At 46.1% G+C, this 18,621-nt stretch overlaps 2 protein-coding genes across 2 annotated transcripts; one reads left to right on the top strand and one right to left on the bottom strand.

Moving 5' to 3' along the window:
• The first annotated feature begins 2,865 nt into the window (after positions 1-2,865).
• Positions 2,866-8,116, top strand: POLR2H (RNA polymerase II, I and III subunit H). Its single transcript, XM_063306366.1, has 5 exons — positions 2,866-3,107; positions 4,576-4,659; positions 5,194-5,287; positions 6,564-6,647; positions 7,541-8,116. Exons 1-5 carry the CDS (start codon positions 3,035-3,037, stop codon positions 7,656-7,658), a joined length of 453 nt encoding a protein of 150 aa, XP_063162436.1. The 5' UTR covers positions 2,866-3,034; the 3' UTR covers positions 7,659-8,116.
• A 494-nt stretch (positions 8,117-8,610) lies between these two features.
• On the bottom strand, positions 8,611-18,261 carry THPO (thrombopoietin). The gene is made up of 6 exons (XM_063306733.1): positions 18,243-18,261; positions 15,989-16,249; positions 14,525-14,652; positions 12,654-12,740; positions 11,782-11,946; positions 8,611-10,390 (listed from the first exon to the last, which is right to left on the bottom strand). The coding sequence occupies exons 1-6, from the start codon at positions 18,259-18,261 to the stop codon at positions 10,175-10,177; spliced, it is 876 nt and encodes a 291-aa protein (XP_063162803.1). The 3' UTR covers positions 8,611-10,174.
• Between the last annotated feature and the right edge of the window lie 360 nt (positions 18,262-18,621).

The following is an 18,621-nucleotide window of genomic DNA, read 5'->3' as shown; positions in this document are numbered from 1 at the left end:
CAACACACTACATCAAAGCCATGTAAACTCCATATTGGGAAATCATGATGCGCAAATCTACCTCTCCTGCTTTGTAATTCATGAGTTATGGCCTGGGGTGGCACGTGGCCCTGTATCGTTGTAGTTAGTAATCCACACTGGTTAATTAAATTCTGGCTTAAATGCTGAATATGCTCACCCAGAGGATTGTCTTCAGTGTGGAAATTCAATAGGGAGAGATAGTTGTGTATCACCCTAGATAGATAGATGGAAGGTAAGAGATGGCTTTCTTCACAAATTTCTACCTGTGCAGAAGTCCGAGGCAGGAAGCCAACAAAAAACTCTAGTGTAAAATGGATGGAGCAGTGTTTCTAAACCTTGGCCACTTTAAGATGTATGGGCTTCAACCCCCAGAATTCCCCAGCCAGCCATGCTGGCTGGGGAATTCTGGGGGTTGAAGTCCACACATCTTAAAGTGGCCAAGGTTGAGAAACACTGAGATGGAGATGTCTAATTTTAGCCTTTCTCTAAAGTACCTAAATCCACTGTCAAAATGAAAAGAAAAAAAAAAATCCATAGGTAAAGCCTGTATTGATGTAAACATTTGAAGATGGAGAAAACATTACCTGTCAGATTTCAGTTGCTAAGTCAGGGCTGGGCAATCTTTCAGTGATCGACGTGGATTTTGGCAACTGTCTTTGCTTTCTAGTTGGGACATGCACTTTTCCTATTTCCCATGTTGCATGGTGAGAGCTGTGCTGTCAGTTTTCCGTAATCATGGCTGGGGGCCACAAAAGGGGGACTGGAGGGCACATTCAGCCCTGGAGCTCCCCTGGGCTAAGGAGTCTGGAGAAAAAAACCTACCTTATGGGGTTGACTCTGTACTCAAGAGCTGCAGTTCAGTGTTTGCAGAAGAGGTCTACTCATGGCAAGTGGTCTTAACCTGGATTTGGGACTGAGCCCAAAGTCCATCAGGCACATAGTGATGCTTCACGCCTTTTTCTGGATACCCCTTGTTTCTGTAGTTTCAGATATGATGCAGGATGATTGGCGGCTTTCCTGAGTCCCTGTCCAGCCACTGTACATGGCTGGTGGGCAGCACTGAGCGCCTTCAGTTATAAAGAACTACAAGCATATCTTAAGACGAGATGTAGAACGCAAACACCAAGGGCTGTATGCATTTCTTCCCCTAAACAGACATACAGGTAGTCCTCACTTAATGACCATTGATTTAGGGATGGTTCGGACTTACAATGGTGCTGAAAAACCTGGCTTGTGACTGGTCCTCACACGACCATCACAGCATCCCTGAGATCACGTGATCATGATTTGGGTGCTTGGCAACTGGTTTGCATTTATGACCGTCGCAGAGTCCCGTGGTCACCATTCTCAACCTTCTCAGCCAGCTTCTGACAAGCAATATCAATGGGGAACTGCATGATTCACTTAACGGCCAAGGTGATTCACTTAATGGCCGCTGCAGGCAAGATCATAAAATCAGGTCGGATTCGCTTAGCAACCAAAATTCTGGTCCCAATTGTGGTAGTTAAGCAAGGACTACCTGTAAGCCATGGGTGCAATTCCCAGAAGTCTGTTTATTGATTGATTGTTAGATTTATATTCCTGCCTTTGCTCTGGAGCCTAAGGCGGCATACGTACATTCCCTCCTCCAATTTCTCCCCACAGCAACAATCCAGTGGAGTAGGTTGGGCTGAGAGAGTGATTAGCCCAAAGTCACAGAATGAATTTCCATCGTTGCAGGGTGGGGGGGACTAGAAACTGCCAAATTGTCAATTTTAATATGATTGATTATGTCCCATCAAGCCTGTATCAGCTCTTAGCAACCACATAGATTTTCTCCATGGTGATCTATCCCCAACTTGTTCTTTCAGGAGTCCCAATGGTGTCCCTGTTGCCACTGTAACTGAGTCCCTCTGCCTTGCCACTGGCCGTCCTCTTCTTCTTCTTTTTCCCCCCTTTCCCAGCATCAGAGCCTTCTCCAGAGAGCTGGGTCTTTGCATAATGTGTCCCAAGTATGATAATTTGAGCCTGGTCATTCGTGCCCCGATTGAGAACTCTGGGTTGATTTGCTCATCAGTTTGTTTTGTTGGCTGTCCACAGTACTCTCAAGAGGCTTCTCCAACACCAAAATTCAAAAGCATCAATCCTATCCTGCTTCTTCAGAGGTCCAACTTTTGCTTCTATTGAGTGCCACAGCAAATAGTGTGGCTTGCATGATTCTGATCTTTGTAAGTATAGACACATCAGGGCATCTGAATTCCTTTTCCAAAGTAGTTCATATTTTGGAAGATATTTAAACATTTTTCGAAGCTTAGCTTCCAGCATAGCCCTCAGAGTCTGAGGACGAACTCTGGCCATATGTCCGACCCATACATAGCCTCCACTTGGTTCCTCCTGCTGCCCATCCTTCCATGAGCTTTGGGGAGGAGGCCCACTGCCAACCTCATGCATTCATGTAAAGTGAACTTCCTTGGAGGCAGCCTTGCATCAGGGTGGCACTGCAACTCCCATCATCCCCAGTCCAGGCTGCCCATCAGGAGGAGCCCTTGCGAGGTAAAGCTCATTCATTTAATCCACATTTAAGGTAAAATTAGTAGATGCTCCGCCAGTAACGATAATAGGCTTCTCAACAGGAATAAAACATTCGAGATTTTCATTGGAGCCTTAAAGGGGGCGGGGCAATCCCTTTGGATCCGAGTGTCACGGCAACGTCTGCGCTTGCGCAGCTCACAGACGTCTAGTTCCTTCTGAAGGGGCCGCTCTTTCTTCATTCAGCCTCTCGCGCCCTCCTCCCGGGAACGATATGGCTGGGCTGGCTTCGAGCGTCTGACGTCATCGGCAGGCGCCTGCACCGGAAGCGGGGGAGCGCGAATTTCCGGGCGTGCAGTCTCTGCATATGTGTATGTGCGGGCGCGTCACGTGCGTGCGCGTGGAGTCGTGAAGCTGCTCTGGCTCCTAGCAGAGGGGCGACCTGTCCCTCGGTTCGCCCCCTCCTTGTTTAAATCTTGCATTTCGCCTGCTCTTCCTCCTCGCTATGGCGGGCATCCTCTTCGAAGACATCTTTGACGTGAAGGACATCGACCCCGAGGGCAAGAAATTCGACCGGGGTGGGGCTGAGCGACCGTCTCCTCACCCCTTCCCTCCACCCCCGCCAGCTGCCCCGCCGTTTTGCTCATGCCCTGTTTGTTTTGCTCCCAAGGCGGCCTGGGTGGTTCTGCCCCTCCCCGCTTTATCAACAACAGCCCTGTGAGGTAGGGCAGGCTTCGCGGTGCTGAGCAGCCAGAGGTCCTCCGAAGGAGGTTTCGGTCTCTGGACGCTTTGATTTGAGGCGAACAGCTAAACTACTATTCCAAAGTTGAGAATGCAATTCTGAGGCAAGTCAATGTATGTGTCGTTGCCCAACAAACAACTTGAACGTGACTGTGAAGACCCCGTGGATGGAGTTCAGTTCTGAAACATTACCTTTTTGGGCCAAATCATTCTGGAAAGCAGCAGGTTGAAAATGACTGATTTCATTTGGGCAATACTATAGTAATATTTATTTTGCAGCCAAGGGGCCTGAAAAAATTGGGCAATACTGTGTAGAGGACAGGATATTTTCTGTTTCTTGATGTAGCCTGCCTCACAGGGTTGTTGGGATAAAAAGGAATTATCATCACTATTATTAATGATTATACACTTTTACCAATATAAATCAGGTAATTTATGAAGACTTGGCTATTCATCAAGCCTTGGATAGGGCTGCTATGATTACCCCTCTGGATGAGTAATTTTAATTGTGGTTTTGGAATGTTTGGTTCCCAGTGTACATGACCATTTTATGAAGTATAAACTTGGTTTTACTCTTCGATTAGCATGTATTTACTTTAACCCAGTGGGGTTTTGCATGCTGCTGAATTGGTTGATCAGAGCAGCCTATGAGCCTTGTAAATAAAACAAGTCTCCATTTTAATCCATCTAGTCACTCTGTGTTCCTTGGAGGAAGAATTTATTGTAAGGACAACTAATATCAACTTTACTCTGGACTGTATATGTAGGCGCTCCCAACCTCCTGGTTGATCCTTGTGGTAGAAGAAAATGCCACTGCTCATCCTCATTCTGAGAATTGGATGCTACAGTAGTGCTCTTCCCTCAGAGAGACTGTGATTTACCACAGCCTTCAAATGTGCCTGTGCATAGATACTCCTGGAACTTGCAGTATCAGTTAACCAAACAAATGGAAATCCAAACATTTTATTGTGTTCAGTTCAGCAGTGTTGTGTAGTTTTCAGCAAGCTCTACAAACCCTGGATGAACTGGAGACTATATTTTCCAACTCAAAGCCTTGTGATTGACTCCTTGTAGATGAGATTAAGTCTTGAAAGTCTATGCAGACTCCTTTATTTAAAAAAGAAATGCAGCTTCAGGTTCCCATCCCTGATTTCTGAACCGCGGCTTCAACTTATTCCCTATGAAAAGGCACAGCTTTTGGTGCTGTTCTTTAAGTCTTGCGTACCTTTGCAGTGATATTTGAGCAGTAAACATCTTTCTTGAAGATTTCGCCTTCCAATAACTAACCTCCTGGCATTTCTTTAGTTTCCCGGCTGCACTGTGAGAGTGAGTCCTTCAAAATGGATCTGATCCTCGATGTGAATGTACAGATCTATCCAGTTGATCTTGGTAAGCGCATACTTGGCAGTGTTTCCTGAGTTCCTATATCATTATAAAACATAATTGGATGGTGTTTTTTCCTGCAAAAAAATTGAGATCTGCAACAAAGTTTTTGCTTATTACGGGAAGAACTGTTTCTGATAGCAGCCATCTAGAATTTTCTGGGTTTGCACAGTGCTCTGAATCACAAAGTAATGAAACAGGCTTGGCTCAACACAACATGCTAAATCACACTCAGAAAACCCTGATCAAACTTTGCATGTCTTTAATTGACTTAATAAGTGTGCAAACTAATATATTGCAGTGTTTGTCCCTCAATATTTCTTGATATGTTTACTTCAAGCCCAGTTCTGATTATTCATGTACAGTTCTTTTCTAGCACTGCACTTGGACCTTCTCTAAATTTTATTACGGATCTTGTCATTCTAGATTTACACATTCCTGTGCTGAGGATTAAGTCTGGCAAGTCTGACTTACAGACTTTCTATTTTTGTTGTTTCTTTTGCATTTTACCTCTAATGTTTATTCTTCCTTGCATTTCAGGAGACAAATTCCGCCTTGTGATTGCCAGCACTTTGTACGAAGATGGGACGTTGGATGACGGCGAATATAATCCTACAGATGACAGACCCTCCAGGTGACAAAAAGCCTGTTCTGCAGAGCTAGGGTGGGGGCCAATGTAAGGAAAAAGCAGCTGTTTTTCTTGTCACAGATCTGATCGGTCTCCTCATCTAAGCTCTGAGTTGAGTTTTCAGAGCTGGTGGAGTAATCGTGAGGGACCTGTGTTATCTCCAGCTGCAGAGCTGCACCTACCAGCATTTCTTACCACAGGCCACATAGCCTGGGTGCTAAAAATCAGAATTCAGCTACATGAGGAGAGTTGGCTCCTCTGCTTTTAACAGAGAACAGCAAAATGTTGCATAATCAGTGCTTTGAATGAGTTACTGCTTTTTTCCTTTTTTGGGTTAGGCTTGCAAGTAGAGATTAGAAAACTGGCTTGCAGGGGGGGGGGGTAATGCTTAACGAGCAGCTGGATGAGCCAGAATTATTTAAGAGTAAACACACCAGCCTCACTGGCTATAATGCTCATTTGTGCCTTGCCTACAAGGCAACTCTCTGCAGAATTGCCCAAACCTTGCATTTTGTAACATCCTTCTGGGATTTCCTTGATTATCAAGTTATCCTGTAGAGCAGGAGCTACAAAGGCTGGTGCTGTTTGCCTTGCCAAGTCTGCATGCTGTTTCCCTCTTTCCTCCAGGCTAGGATGGGTAATCTCTGACCTAACTTCATGCCGAGTATGGCCAGTAGTAAAGGATGATGGAAGTTGCAGTCCAACAATATCTGATTCTCAATGGGGGCCACCCAAACTTAACTGCCAGGTGTATCAGTACCTTTTTTCCAGCTAACAGCAACTATGAGGGGGATCACAGAGGTAAATGAGGCTCAGAAGGGGGCCATGAGCAAAAAAGGTTGAGAACCCCTGATCCAGAGGAACAGGTATGGCCACCTTGACTTTAAGGTGGTCAAACTAATCTGTAAATGTCTCCCTTCCCCTCCCCCCACCTCTAATCTTCATGCCAATCCTGTGAGGTAGGCTAAGCTGAGAGAACAGGCTTGAGGCCTGTTATTCAATGATCTTCGTAGCTGAACCAGGATGGAACCTGAGATAATCCAGTCTTAAGTATGCACAACTTGTTCTATAGAATGTTATGTAGGAATCCAAAGAAAGAACACTTGCTGTTTCACAAAGTGCAGGAATATTTAGTCGTCTGTATGTCGCAGATGGAAGACTTGAATTTTATGTTGATGCTAAATGTGCTCATTCTTCGTTTTCAGTGTTTCTGGTATGCAGTACAGTACAAAACCATTTTAACATACAGCCCCTTCTCTTGGCCGGCTCTTCTTACCCACAGGGCGGACCAGTTTGAATACGTGATGTACGGGAAGGTGTACAGGATTGAGGGTGATGAGACATCAACAGAAGCAGCCACACGCCTGTAAGTGTCCTCTTCTGAAATAGGTCGAAGAGTGATTGTGTTTTGACATCACCAAAGCCATAATTTGATTGGTTTGGTTTTGGCTGGGGATGCTGTGTGAACCTTGCCAGTGACATCTAGTAAGCCTGATTGCTACTGGTTAAGCACAGTGGCTTAGCACACTGAGAGAATCCAGCCGCCACTACTACCATGACTTGACCATCAAGCAAAAGCTTCAGGAATAGATAGCTAACCACCTTCACTCCCTTGTACTCCCTGCACCAAAGGAATTCTCCACAGATTGCCCTGCCTGCAGGTAACCGGCCAAGGCAGCAGAGGAGTGCTATTGCCTGGAGTAGGGACTTCTCAAGCTGCATTAGATTTTCTGAGCTTATGAATCCCGTTTGTTGTTTTTGGCTGGTACTTTTGCTCATGGTGCTAAAGCCATAAGCCATGGCTTTAAGTGCTAGAACCACACACAATCCACATTATGGCTTAGAGCAGTGTGTGACCCACCTGGTTTGATAAGAACATCTGCTTTCCATGAAGAAGATCCTACTTTTGCATCTTCACTTAAATAAAGGGTCAGATTGCAGATAATGGGAAAGGCTGACTGTTGAAGAGTCCATCCCCATTCCTGATATTTTCCACACTGCTGGGTCTTCAACTCCCTTATTTCCTAGGTAGCATGACTAGGGGCTGACTGAATTTTACAGAGGTGATGCCTCTGGAGGATTAAGGGTTGAAGAACAATGCCCTAAAAGGCTGCATGGCAGAGGACTGTCTTTGTGATGATGGGCCATGTATCATGATCTAGGGTATGGTAGTGTGATCTACTCAGGAAATTTTGTCTCTGCCCTTGCAGCTGTGAGGAGGCTGCCTCCTCTATTTCATCCTTCTCTCCCCTCCTCCAGCTCTGCCTATGTCTCCTATGGTGGCCTGCTCATGAGACTCCAGGGAGATGCCAACAACTTGCATGGCTTTGAAGTGGACTCAAGGGTCTACCTCCTGATGAAGAAATTAGCTTTCTGACCAGCTTCCGCTGCCAAATGGTTGGAGGCTGTATTAGCAGCTCAGACAATATGCAAGATAACATGGATCTGCTGCTTCCCTTGCCTCCCTCCAGAAGTGTATGGAGCAAAGCTTCGCAGTGAATTAGAAGCATCCTTCTAATGTTCTTTGCCATCTCAGCATCCACAAGAAGGACATCTTTTCTTCATCACATTTGCCCAGTGCCCCTTGCAGTAAGGAAGTGGATGCCAGACTGCATGGCAGCATTCCTTATTTAAGCTGAGGAGCAACATTTCCTGGTGCCGGAAGCTGTATGGTTCTGATGAGCCGCTCTGTTTACAATGCAGGAAGGTCATTTTCTACAAGTGCAACACTGCCATTTCTGGTAAGCTGGGGCCATTTTCTCTGAGGCTTTAGTTGAAACCATAGACTCAGGTAGCTCCTGAGTCAAACCCCTACAGGTTAAGCTTTGCATCTTTTTTTAAAAAAAACTTTAAATAAACATTTTGGATTTTTATGGTTGTCTGGGTTTCTGCATAAGGCGTTAGATCTACCTGTACACAGGACAGCAGCTCCTGTATACAGAGATAACCATATACTTAACAGTCTGGAATGCGAAGCTTCCAGCATCTTTCCCCAATTTTCTGTCGATCATGCAGGTCGACCAAGAAGGCAACTCAGGTGCTCTCCAGATGCTTGGGACTTCTGTGCTCATCAGCCACAGCTCGCATGTCCAACAGGAAGGGATTGTGGGAGCCAGGGTAGTATGGTGGTTAAGCTGCTGGATGTGGGACCAAGGAGTCTTGGGCTCAAGTCTTGGAGCAAAGAGTCCACGGGTGACTTCGAGACAGTTTGTGTCTCAGGTCAATTGATCTCACAAGGTGGCAAAGATGCAATGGAGAAAGTTCCCATCCTGTTTGCTGTTTTGAAATGTCGAACAGAAATGTGTGGCGATGATTTGTTTATTTTTTTAATGAAGTTGTCTCAAGGACCTTGATGTGGAAAGGTCTCTTCTTATGGTGCTTGGGGATGGCGGGAATTATAATACCGGCCAATGGAGATGATGCCCTGCTACAGAAAGCTGGTTTATGATCCTGGTACACACACAAGAAAAAGGGTAAGCTTGACCACACAAGTGTATAATTCTCCCAAAGCTTTTTACAATATATGTCACTGCCAAAGCAGCAATACGAGTTCAGTACCCTGTTTATCGTCCCACATCTCGATATGATGGTTAAATATATACCCCGTCATGTTTATTTAAAAAGAAAACTGAATAAGGTCATCTTATTCAGATCTTGCTTCATGTAACAGCAATAATAGCGGGTTTCGTTCCTTCCTCACAGGCCTCCTGATCAATACCTGGTTGGGATGTCACTCCAGGGAGAATTATGGGCTGGAACCACGTGCAGCTGAATTGTATTTACTTTGCACCATGGGTGGGGTTTCCTCCCACACAGGGTTTGCTGATAAAAGCCGTCCATTCTGGTTTACTTACAGCTCCAAGCAGAGCTTCACAGGAGGGGAGGAGAACCCAAAGTTTGGGACACTGTCCCAAATTGTCCAAATAAGCCAGTGTCTCTCAACTTTGGCAACTTTAAGATGTATAGACTTAACTCCCAGAGTTCTGGGAATTGAGGTCTACACATCTTAAAGTTGCCATGGTTGAAACACTGAAATAAGCTGAGAGTCCTAAATCAGAAAAATTCAGCTGCTCCTTTCCTGCCCCCTGAGGCAGCTTCTTGGTATAAAATGAAGACATCCAAGCAAAATTTTGCCACCCAGCTCTCAAGTTCATTGGCACCTCCAGATGTTCTTCTCCCTAGATGTGGTTTTCATAGACAGTTCACTCAAATGGGGTCCACAGGCAGGAAGGTAGAGCTGGAATTAATTTGGGATTGATAGCGTGCCAGGAGATGCTCTGGGTTTCAGTTCTGGTCTTTGATAAAAACCCCACTGTATATGTGCATATTTTTTTTAAATGAATCCTGGGCTACAGCTGTAAAAAAAATAAGGGGGACCTTGTAGAGCCACGGTTCCAAAGCCCAGAATATTTTCTGGATCCTTAATGACTAGTTAATAAGATAATCATCTCCATTATGAAGAAGAAGTTGGCGTATAAGATAAGCCATCAAGAGGAACGGGGTCACTAAGTTGATCCCTGGCTTGATGGCACAATTGATCAAGTGAACTGGGCTGAATAGACTCATCTTCTCCACTGCGTTTCCATGGAGTTTATTGGAGCTGCTTATTCCAGGCGACCACCAACCAGGTCAGGTGAGAAGGATGCTGAGGCCCTGGTTCCCGTAGGGGTAGAGTCAGACTTGCTCAGCGCTGTACGCTGTGGGTTTGGTTGGGATTCTCTGGTTCTTGCAGGCAGCTAAAGCAAGCTGGTACTGAATGCAGAGGCCTGGGACCTCCAGGGTCATCACAACACCTTTTTCTCCGTCACGTGTCGGCCCAAGGCTCCCCACTCCGAAGGTCTGGTCGGCCTGGCTGCAGCACGGATGTCTCAGGCCAGCCACCTGCAGGATGACTCACTGCCCACTCAATGTGACCAAATGGGGAAGGTGCTGAGAAGGGATGGCAGCCCCACGTTGATGGCCCTCAGCGCAGGAGTCTTTCCGGAGGTCATAGAAGAGGAAGTTCAGTTTTCCTCGCAAGAGCTGCACATAGGTCCAGAAGACAGTCCTAAGGTTCCTTGTTGAAATCAGGCTGGGGACACTTTCTGGCTGCCGAGTTACATTTTGTTCCTAGGGCAAGAAAAGAAACCAATCAGGCTGCCTGTCGAGCAACTTTCGCATGGCCAGGAGCTGCTCTCAAGGTGGCTGGGCTAGATGGGATGCTCCATTGCTGTAGCACAGTTTTTCAAACATTGCAACTATAAGATGTGTGGACTTCAACTCCCAGAATTCCCCAGCCAGCCATGCTGGCTGGGGAATTCTGGGAGTTGAAGTCCACACATCTTAAAGTTGCCAATTTGGAAAACACTATTAGCAGCTGAGGGAAGGAAAGTGGTTTCCTGGTTGCTTATAAATGATAAGACAGTTGTAGAGCAAACACTGCACTGCAGTTGTATGGACCTGATACAACCACAAGCAGCCAACAAGTGTGTTGCTTGAAGCAGACCCTGGGCTGGTGATGGTTGGCTGGTTGCACACACTAAGAAAAGTAAGTACATTCAATAAACCAGGTTAAGAGTGTCATGTATTAGGGTGTCCCCAGGAAACAGTTTCTGAGTCTGGCAATATATAAACACAATCAATAAATACAGGTAATCCTTGCTTAGTAACTGCCCTGTTTAACAACCTTTCAAAATTAATGAAGGTGCTGCAAAAGTAACTTTATAACCAGTCCTTGGATTTACAACCATCACTGCATCCCCAGAGTCACCTGATCAAGATTCAGGTGCTTTGCAACCAGCATGCATTTATGAAGGTCGCAGTGTCCCGCAATCACATGATTGCCATTTGCACGCGTTACAGCCGGCTTCTGACAAGCAGAGTCAATGGAGAAGCCAGCAGTGAAATCACAAATCACAGTCATGTGATGTCTCCCTCTAGGATTGCAGATGCCTAACGACCACAGTGGAAGTGAAGTAAGTCCATCACGGTCAAGTGATGTCTCAATGACTGTGTCACTTAGCGACAGTTGCCAGTGCCAATTGTGGTTGTTAAGTGAGGACTAACTGTAAATTCAAATGCAGCCTATGAAAAGAAAATATATTCTAAGACATGCCAGCTGGCACGGAATTGATAAGATGCCATTGATAGGGAGAGACGCATCCAACATTTGCTCAAATTTTTCATCTGGCTGTGACCTCCTCAGTCTTCCCCTTCATCTCCACCCATTCTGTCATCAAACACGCCAGGAGGCGTCACATGTTCTTGTCTTACTCCCTGTTCAACGTTGACTCATTAGCTACATATTCCATTTAGTTTCAGGCATGTTTTTTTTCCCATTAGATGCCACTCTTACTGCATTCAGCAGCCAGCCATCAACTCCGTCTTTTCAGTTTCCATAACTCAACTTCATACATTCTCTAAATCAACAAATACAGAACCAACTATCTTGCTCAGTTCAGATACTTCTCATGACTCAATGGCTTCTTCAGAGACTCCCCAAAATTCTGGGATTGGCTCACCTGCCTTTGGAAGTTCCTTAAATGCAGAAGGAAGAAACTGGCTTTCTCATAAAGCTGCTGAAGACGTACCAGGATGCAGCCCTGATCCACCTCTCGCTGGGCAGCTGCTAGGCCATCCACCAGTTTAACCAACGCTTGGAGAACCTCCTGTGTTTTGGCTTCATTCTGAAATAGAGTCAGTACCTTTGCCATTTTTTTCTCATCTCTAGCACTCTCTTTGCTGGAGAAGGTGGGGCCAGATCAGGGGATGTTCTCAAAACCTAAGGGGCAGGACTGGAAGCAGGCGGTCCTTCTAGCTGCACTGCCATCAGCCTCCTCGTTTTGTACCGCAGCAGAATTTCAGCATCCGAAACAAAATTAGCATTAATCCACGCTATCTGTAGTCACACATCATGCTTAACACTGCAACACTGGTTGTTGTCAGCCCTCCAACGTAGACCAGACTAGGAAACCAAAGTTATGCATGCTGCTCCTACTTTTATTATAGGTTATACTAACAATCTTGCAAGTCTGAATGCGCCTCCCCCCCCCCTCCTTTTATCTTTGTGAGAACTAGGGAGGGTCTTGTCTGACATGCTTACTCAGATTACAGTCCTGCCCCAGACTCAAATTTCTTTTACCTGAATGTTGTCTTGCTTACAGCTTTTCCTCCTGTTCCTCAAGGCTATCCCTTCCTCTCATTACAGTTGTGTGCATCTAACTGTGTTTCCCAACCCCGACAACTTTAAGATGTGTCGACTTCAAATCCCAGAATTCCCTAGCCAGTGTTTTAGATTGGAAACACTGATCCAACTGGTCTGGGCAGTGAAGCCCAAAGTGCTCTGTCAGTTGTGTTGGTTCTTCCTCAATCTATACAGACTTTACATACTCACTGTCTTTCTTTTCCACTCTCCGAGGTTCAAACCCACCAAGGGTAAATACACAGGTTCTACAAGCAACGGAAGCTCTTCACACTGGCTCTGCAGAGAGAGGACAAAAGCAGAGGAAGATGGACCCAGGGCTGGCTAAATCCCATTTTTGCCTTTCATCTACACGCCTTCCAGGAAACAGAAATGGAAGTAGAAATCCAACATTCAGGCAGACAAAATCTCCATGAGTTTCCAGGTTTCCAAGAACATCAGACAACATGATGGGCCATTTATAAATGCATAAAGCTTCATTGTTAGACTTTTTTTTCCCTCATGGCCTCTTTTCCTGGGAGGAAGGGGTGTAAATTCAGCCATTAACACTTCATCTCCAATTGGTTGTGCTTCATGAAGCTTCCTTGGGCATCCTGGCAACTCTGTTTCTGGTCCTTTTGAGTAACAGAGAAATCATCTTGCATTGGTAGCTTGGTTGTTCTTCAAGGAACAAAGCAACCTGAATAGCTTTCCTTCATGCTCCCCAAAGTCCTAAGAGATAGGTTAGGTCAGTGTTTCTCAACCTTGGCAACTTTCAGATGTGTGGACTTCAACTCCCAGAATTCCCCAGCCAGCATGTCTTTCTGGAAGCCTAGGGTGGGCTTAGACACTGTGACTGTCCTATGTTTCACTGCAGGTTTAAATTTGCACATATTCTGGTTTCTCTTCAGATCATATAAAAAAAATTGTGCGACATGGTAGTTGAACTTACAGTTGCTCTGGTACAATTCTGAGTTCAAAAACTATTTTTGATGGGTTTCTATTTTTAATTTTTATCATTTATCGTTTTTTTTTTTCATGCTGAAAGCTGCCAAGAGATGGCATATAATTGCAGAGGGATATAAATGTGATATATAAATACATACATAAATACATAACACTGTCCATCTCCTGCCTTATAGTGACTCTGCTCTTTTTCATACGACACATTTAACTGGGCCATGAGCAAGACACTGTCATGCAAAAACAACTACTTCATTGAATACAGGTTAAAGTGCTTAGTTTTAGCTTTAACTAAAGTAACCTCTCCTAGTGTTGCCAAAACAAGAAAAAATAACATAGAATTAATCCCTTTTGCTCTTTGCCAGCACGAAAACCAAGGTCCTAGAGCAGTGTTTCTCAACCGTGGCAACTTGAAGACATGTGGACTTCAACTCCCAGAATTCCCCAGCCAGCACTGCCTGGGGAATTCTGGGAGTTGAAGTTCACATGTCTTAAAGTTGCCAAGGTTGAGAAACACTGTCCTAGAGCAAAATAGAGCCTCTCTAGGCACTCTCTCACTGCTTATTCTGCTTTTCACCCGTACCCCAGGGTCATGGGAGTGAAACTGGGGAAGATGGGTGGGGTGCATAAGACTCCCCCAATTCCTTCCACAGTACAGCTGACCCTAATCAGCCAGAGAATTTGCCATCCCCCCAAAAAAAGAATTAAAATTCTCAATGGGATTGGGCACCCAACCACCTTTGCAGCAGCTGGAATTACTCCATCTAAAGGGTATTTGTGGTCAGCTGCTGCATGCTGACACATGGGAGAGTCACTGCTGACTAGATCATTTGTGTAGGGCAAACACAAACACTGGCTTAGCAGGTACAGACCATGAGTTGCCCTTGCCATTGTCTTAATAAAGTCAACCAATGAATGACCCAGTATTATCCAAGGATCATCTCTGCAATCCTACAGACTTGTGGACACCCTCCCTGGGAGTAGAAGATTGGTGCTGCAAGACCTCCATGTTCGTTCTTCTCTAAGGGAAGGACATTTAGGGCTGGAGAAGTCCTCCAAAGCATCTGAAGCAGGCTGAGAAGGAGGAAATGGATCCCTTGGACAAACAGGTGTTTTCTCACCAACGTTTCCTCCATTTCCACAGCTTCAGTCACGTATTTCTGGATCAGTCGCCTGTCACATACAAGCTGCGTGGGCCACATCCTGGACGGTCTCATCTGGAACAGGAATACAACGAACACCAGCAGCCCTGGAGGAGGCAGTGAAAGGCAGAGAGACCAGAGAAGGACTCACCAACTATGTTCTGCTGGGGTTTGGTGGTGGTGGGCATTCTCACAGGGTGGGCAGTCTCACAAAATGGAAATGCTTGCCTGATCCACAAATCGCTGAAATGTACGGGTACAACCAGTCACAAGCATACATCTATTAGAAGGCAAACAATGATGGTGGTTTTCCATCAACAGGTGCTTTCCACCACAATAGCACCACAACTGCCCTTTGTCTAGTTCCATCTTTTTGTGTGTGTTGTGCTCCATTCTATTTTCTGAGCAGGAAGGCATGCTTCCCAACCAAACTCAGGATCATTCCCCCACCAGGCTGATTTTCTAAGAAAGACTCTGCAGAGCTTCTTGGGAATAAAAATGGTGCTTGCAAACTTCCCACTTTTTTAATTCTAAAAAATCTGTGAAGGAAATTCAGTCAGGGCAGGGAGCTTGGTGGGTGCCAAGAGAGATGGCCTTGACTCCTGAACAAAAGGCAGAATATAAATCTAATCGATCCCTCAGTCCTGATGCCCATTGGCGCCCCTCAGCCATCTCCCAGGCAGGAGCTTGAGGGCCACCAAATCTCTGCCAGCCCATTGAATCTCCTTTCCAAACCTCCCCATCCTCATCCTCCAGGTCACTGGAGACAGAAGGGTCAGAGCCTAGAAGACTGGGGAGGTGCCTGGAGGAATCACGTGGGGCCTGGTTAGACTAAGGACAAGTTGGGACAGAAGACAGCTGAACCATTGGGTAAGGACGGTACAGAGAGCCAAGATGATGGTTTTGCTCCAACCTGATTCCAATCCTTCACATCAGGAAGTCTCTTCCTCTAGTAAAAGACGTGTTGTAATAAAGATAAACCCTCCTTAGATTCAAGCTCAACTCCTGATGATTTGGGGGACAGATTCATGCAGTTTTCTTGGCAACAGCATGGAAGAGTTTGACATTACTTCAGTCTGAGACTTTTTTTCAGTTTCTCTGTCTAGCCCTTAGCCCTGGGATGTCCTGGTGGTCTCCCATCCAATTACTCCCTGCTTAACTTTTTGAGATCAGCCCAGGTCAGCTGGGTGTTGACATAATGTTAAAAGTATATTAACACGCAAAAAATCGGCGGGAGGGAATTCCCCCTTCCACCCCATCAAATGCCTACATAAGGCCACAGTCTTGCTGCCATCTGGCATCAGCTCATGTGCAGAGTGCCTTTCCCCTGGATTGCTGGACTTCCATGGGAAGAGCCCATCTCCAGCCCTTCCATCTGGGCTCCTTGCCCGCCTCCCTCCCTCCCTCCTTTGGGTGGTCCTGCCCTGCCAGCCTGGCACTCACGGTTCAGCTCCATGCCACCCTGTCCATCTGGTCGCTGCCTTGTTCTGCTGGGGGACAGCAGTGGCTCTCTAGCCCCTGCCTGGCGTCCATTGAAGACGGCTTGACCCCGCAGCCCGGGGAGGCTGCTGTGCGGAGAAGAGACCCAGGAGGCTGTGGGCTCCTCTGCCAGGCACTCTGCGTAGTTCCAGCTTTCCAAGACAGGGTTGCACAGCTTCCTGTTGTGCTGTTGCTCCTGGTGGGGGTGACCTCTGGGCCAAGGCACTAGAGAAGGGAACATGGGCTGCTGTCAGGAAGACTTCCCGCTTCCAGATATTTCCGTCTTGGCTCAGAGCTGATGGATGAGGCCAGCACAGGCTACGTAGCCCTGAGCAGCCCTCTGCAAGGATCTTGCTAACACACTCTAGCCCCGGGCTTAGAGGCACCAAAGGGCAGCCCCACGGCCCCTAGTCTGCTTCTAAGCGGAACACGGGGAGATTGGAGGTGCCCGGCACTGCAGTCGTAATAATACAGGACGTTGGTGCCAATTATTGATGTCCCCAAAGCTGGCCCTTGGCCCGGCTGCCTCTAATTGGGATCTACCCGCTCCAGAATGTCCAGAAGAAAGTGACAGAAGTCTCTTAAATGAAACTTTGGGAGGGGAGAGTTAAATGAATATCCAGGAGTTTCATTAACTGAACAAGTTGGGATAATTATTTAAATAAGTTGAGGATAATGAGGGAGATGATCAAGAAAGACTTTGGGGAGCTTGTCTGGGCCAATCTATAAAGACCTACCGATAGATTCACGCAAGGTGTGAAAGCTAGTTAATGCTAACCTTGGTTAGTTTGCTTTATAGGACAGACTGACATCATCAGGGGTGTCCATAGGATATGGTCAAAGAGTCAAGATTGCAGCTGCAATGGTAGAATCAATTTGCCTAGTTTTTATATGGGACGCCCATTAAAAACCAGGAAAAGTTTCAATCCCACCATGGTGGCCACCATCTCGACTTTTTGGACGCCACTGAATGTGGTCCATTTAGGTAGCTCATGATTCTATGTATGGCGCCAGTCCAGAAAATGGCTTCATTTACTAACTAGGTTTAAGCATAATGTCTGAACACAGCCAAGCTATAAGCCCCAAATAATATGAAGACTGTGGCTAGAATGTCCTTCCCCACAAGCAACTGCTTATTTACTTTTAATTTAACAATCATTCTAGTTATAATCTTTCCTGGTGAAGGACAGGTTGGTGTTTATTCTGGTGTTCTTCCATTCTCAGTTTCTTATTTTATTTTATTTTATTTGAGTAAATTTATAGACTACCCATCTCATATGCATGACTCCGGGGGGTTCACAATTAGAATAAAAACAGCCAGAATTAAAAACAACAAAAATGACATAAAATAGCAGCCGAGAATACCGTAATCATGGTTCCTGCTTCTTATCTTCCATTTGGCTTTAGAGATGGTGATAAGAACTTGCCGTGGTCATGAAATTCTGCCCTGCCCTGTTTTAATATTGAGCACTCCGAAGAGTTGACGTAAATGAAAAAAAAAGGCAGCAATTCACCCACAGATAACACTCTTCCAGTCACTGGGAATGTGGGGCTGGGGCAGGTGGGACATTGAACCCACCAGCCTGTGCAAAGCTATCGGAAGCCCCCCAGCTCAGGTTGATGTCCCTTGATCTGTGCCTGCAATCCAGCTGTTAGCAAGGAATGTCCCCGAACCTTATTTGGAGGTGCTGGAGAGTGAATTGAGGAACCACGCAGAGTGAGATCTGACTCACATATCTCCAATCCCTGCACGCTTTGTCCATGTAGTTATCCTGAAACTTGCTCTCTCGTGCACCCGACACCCGTGCGCTTCCTTTTGTGAATGAGTACCAACCCATTTGCTCTCTACCCTCGCTCTGCCCGTGGCCCACATTTGCAAATGCAGCTGGTGCTTCCGGCAGAGGCCGAGCCTCTCCTTTCCCTGCCTGTTTGACCAGCCAAGCAAACATATCCCAGGCTCCCTCTCTGCCGCTGACAAACACTGACCTTGGTCCTGCTTTGAGATTTACAGATCACGCACCATGAGAGCCAGGGTAAAATCAGGGGAGATCCGGAAGCCTTGATGACGCTCCAGGATGATTTAAGCACCAGGAGAGGAATGGAGAGGAAACTCAGCTGCAAGGGAGCAAGAAGAGAGGGTGAATGATAAGGAAGGTCAACCACCTCACTGCCCTGACACCCTGAGGCTGCTGTAGCCCACGCATTCAGTGGCGCTCACCAGCCTCCCTCTGGATCATGTGCGACGAATCCCTGGGGCAAACTAAGCTAAAAGTAGGATTTCTGAGCAAGCAAAGGCTTTGGTAGGAAATCAGCTTGTTCTAGCTGCAGGAAGCTGGCTAAAAGCTTCCTGTAAAGTTCTTCTTGAAGGGAAGAATCCCTTTGGAAATTTGATTTAAGACCGAGTGGTGTCTTAAAGGTGCCCTCTTATTCACACAGCACTGGATGCATCTGGTTCCTTAAGAATTCAGTAATCAAATCTAAGCCTAAACAACCTCTTGGAATTAGCCAGCAAAGCTGAGAAATGTGATGAATGATTTTTCTGACGTCCAAAAGGAGAAGAATCCCCCAAGTATTTCACAAACTAAGGGAGGATATTT

Source organism: Candoia aspera, chromosome 6 (assembly GCF_035149785.1).
Source record: "Candoia aspera isolate rCanAsp1 chromosome 6, rCanAsp1.hap2, whole genome shotgun sequence".
NCBI lineage: Eukaryota > Metazoa > Chordata > Lepidosauria > Squamata > Boidae > Candoia > Candoia aspera.
Note: the sequence above shows the minus strand (reverse complement) of the source record. Positions and strands in the feature narration are given on the sequence as shown.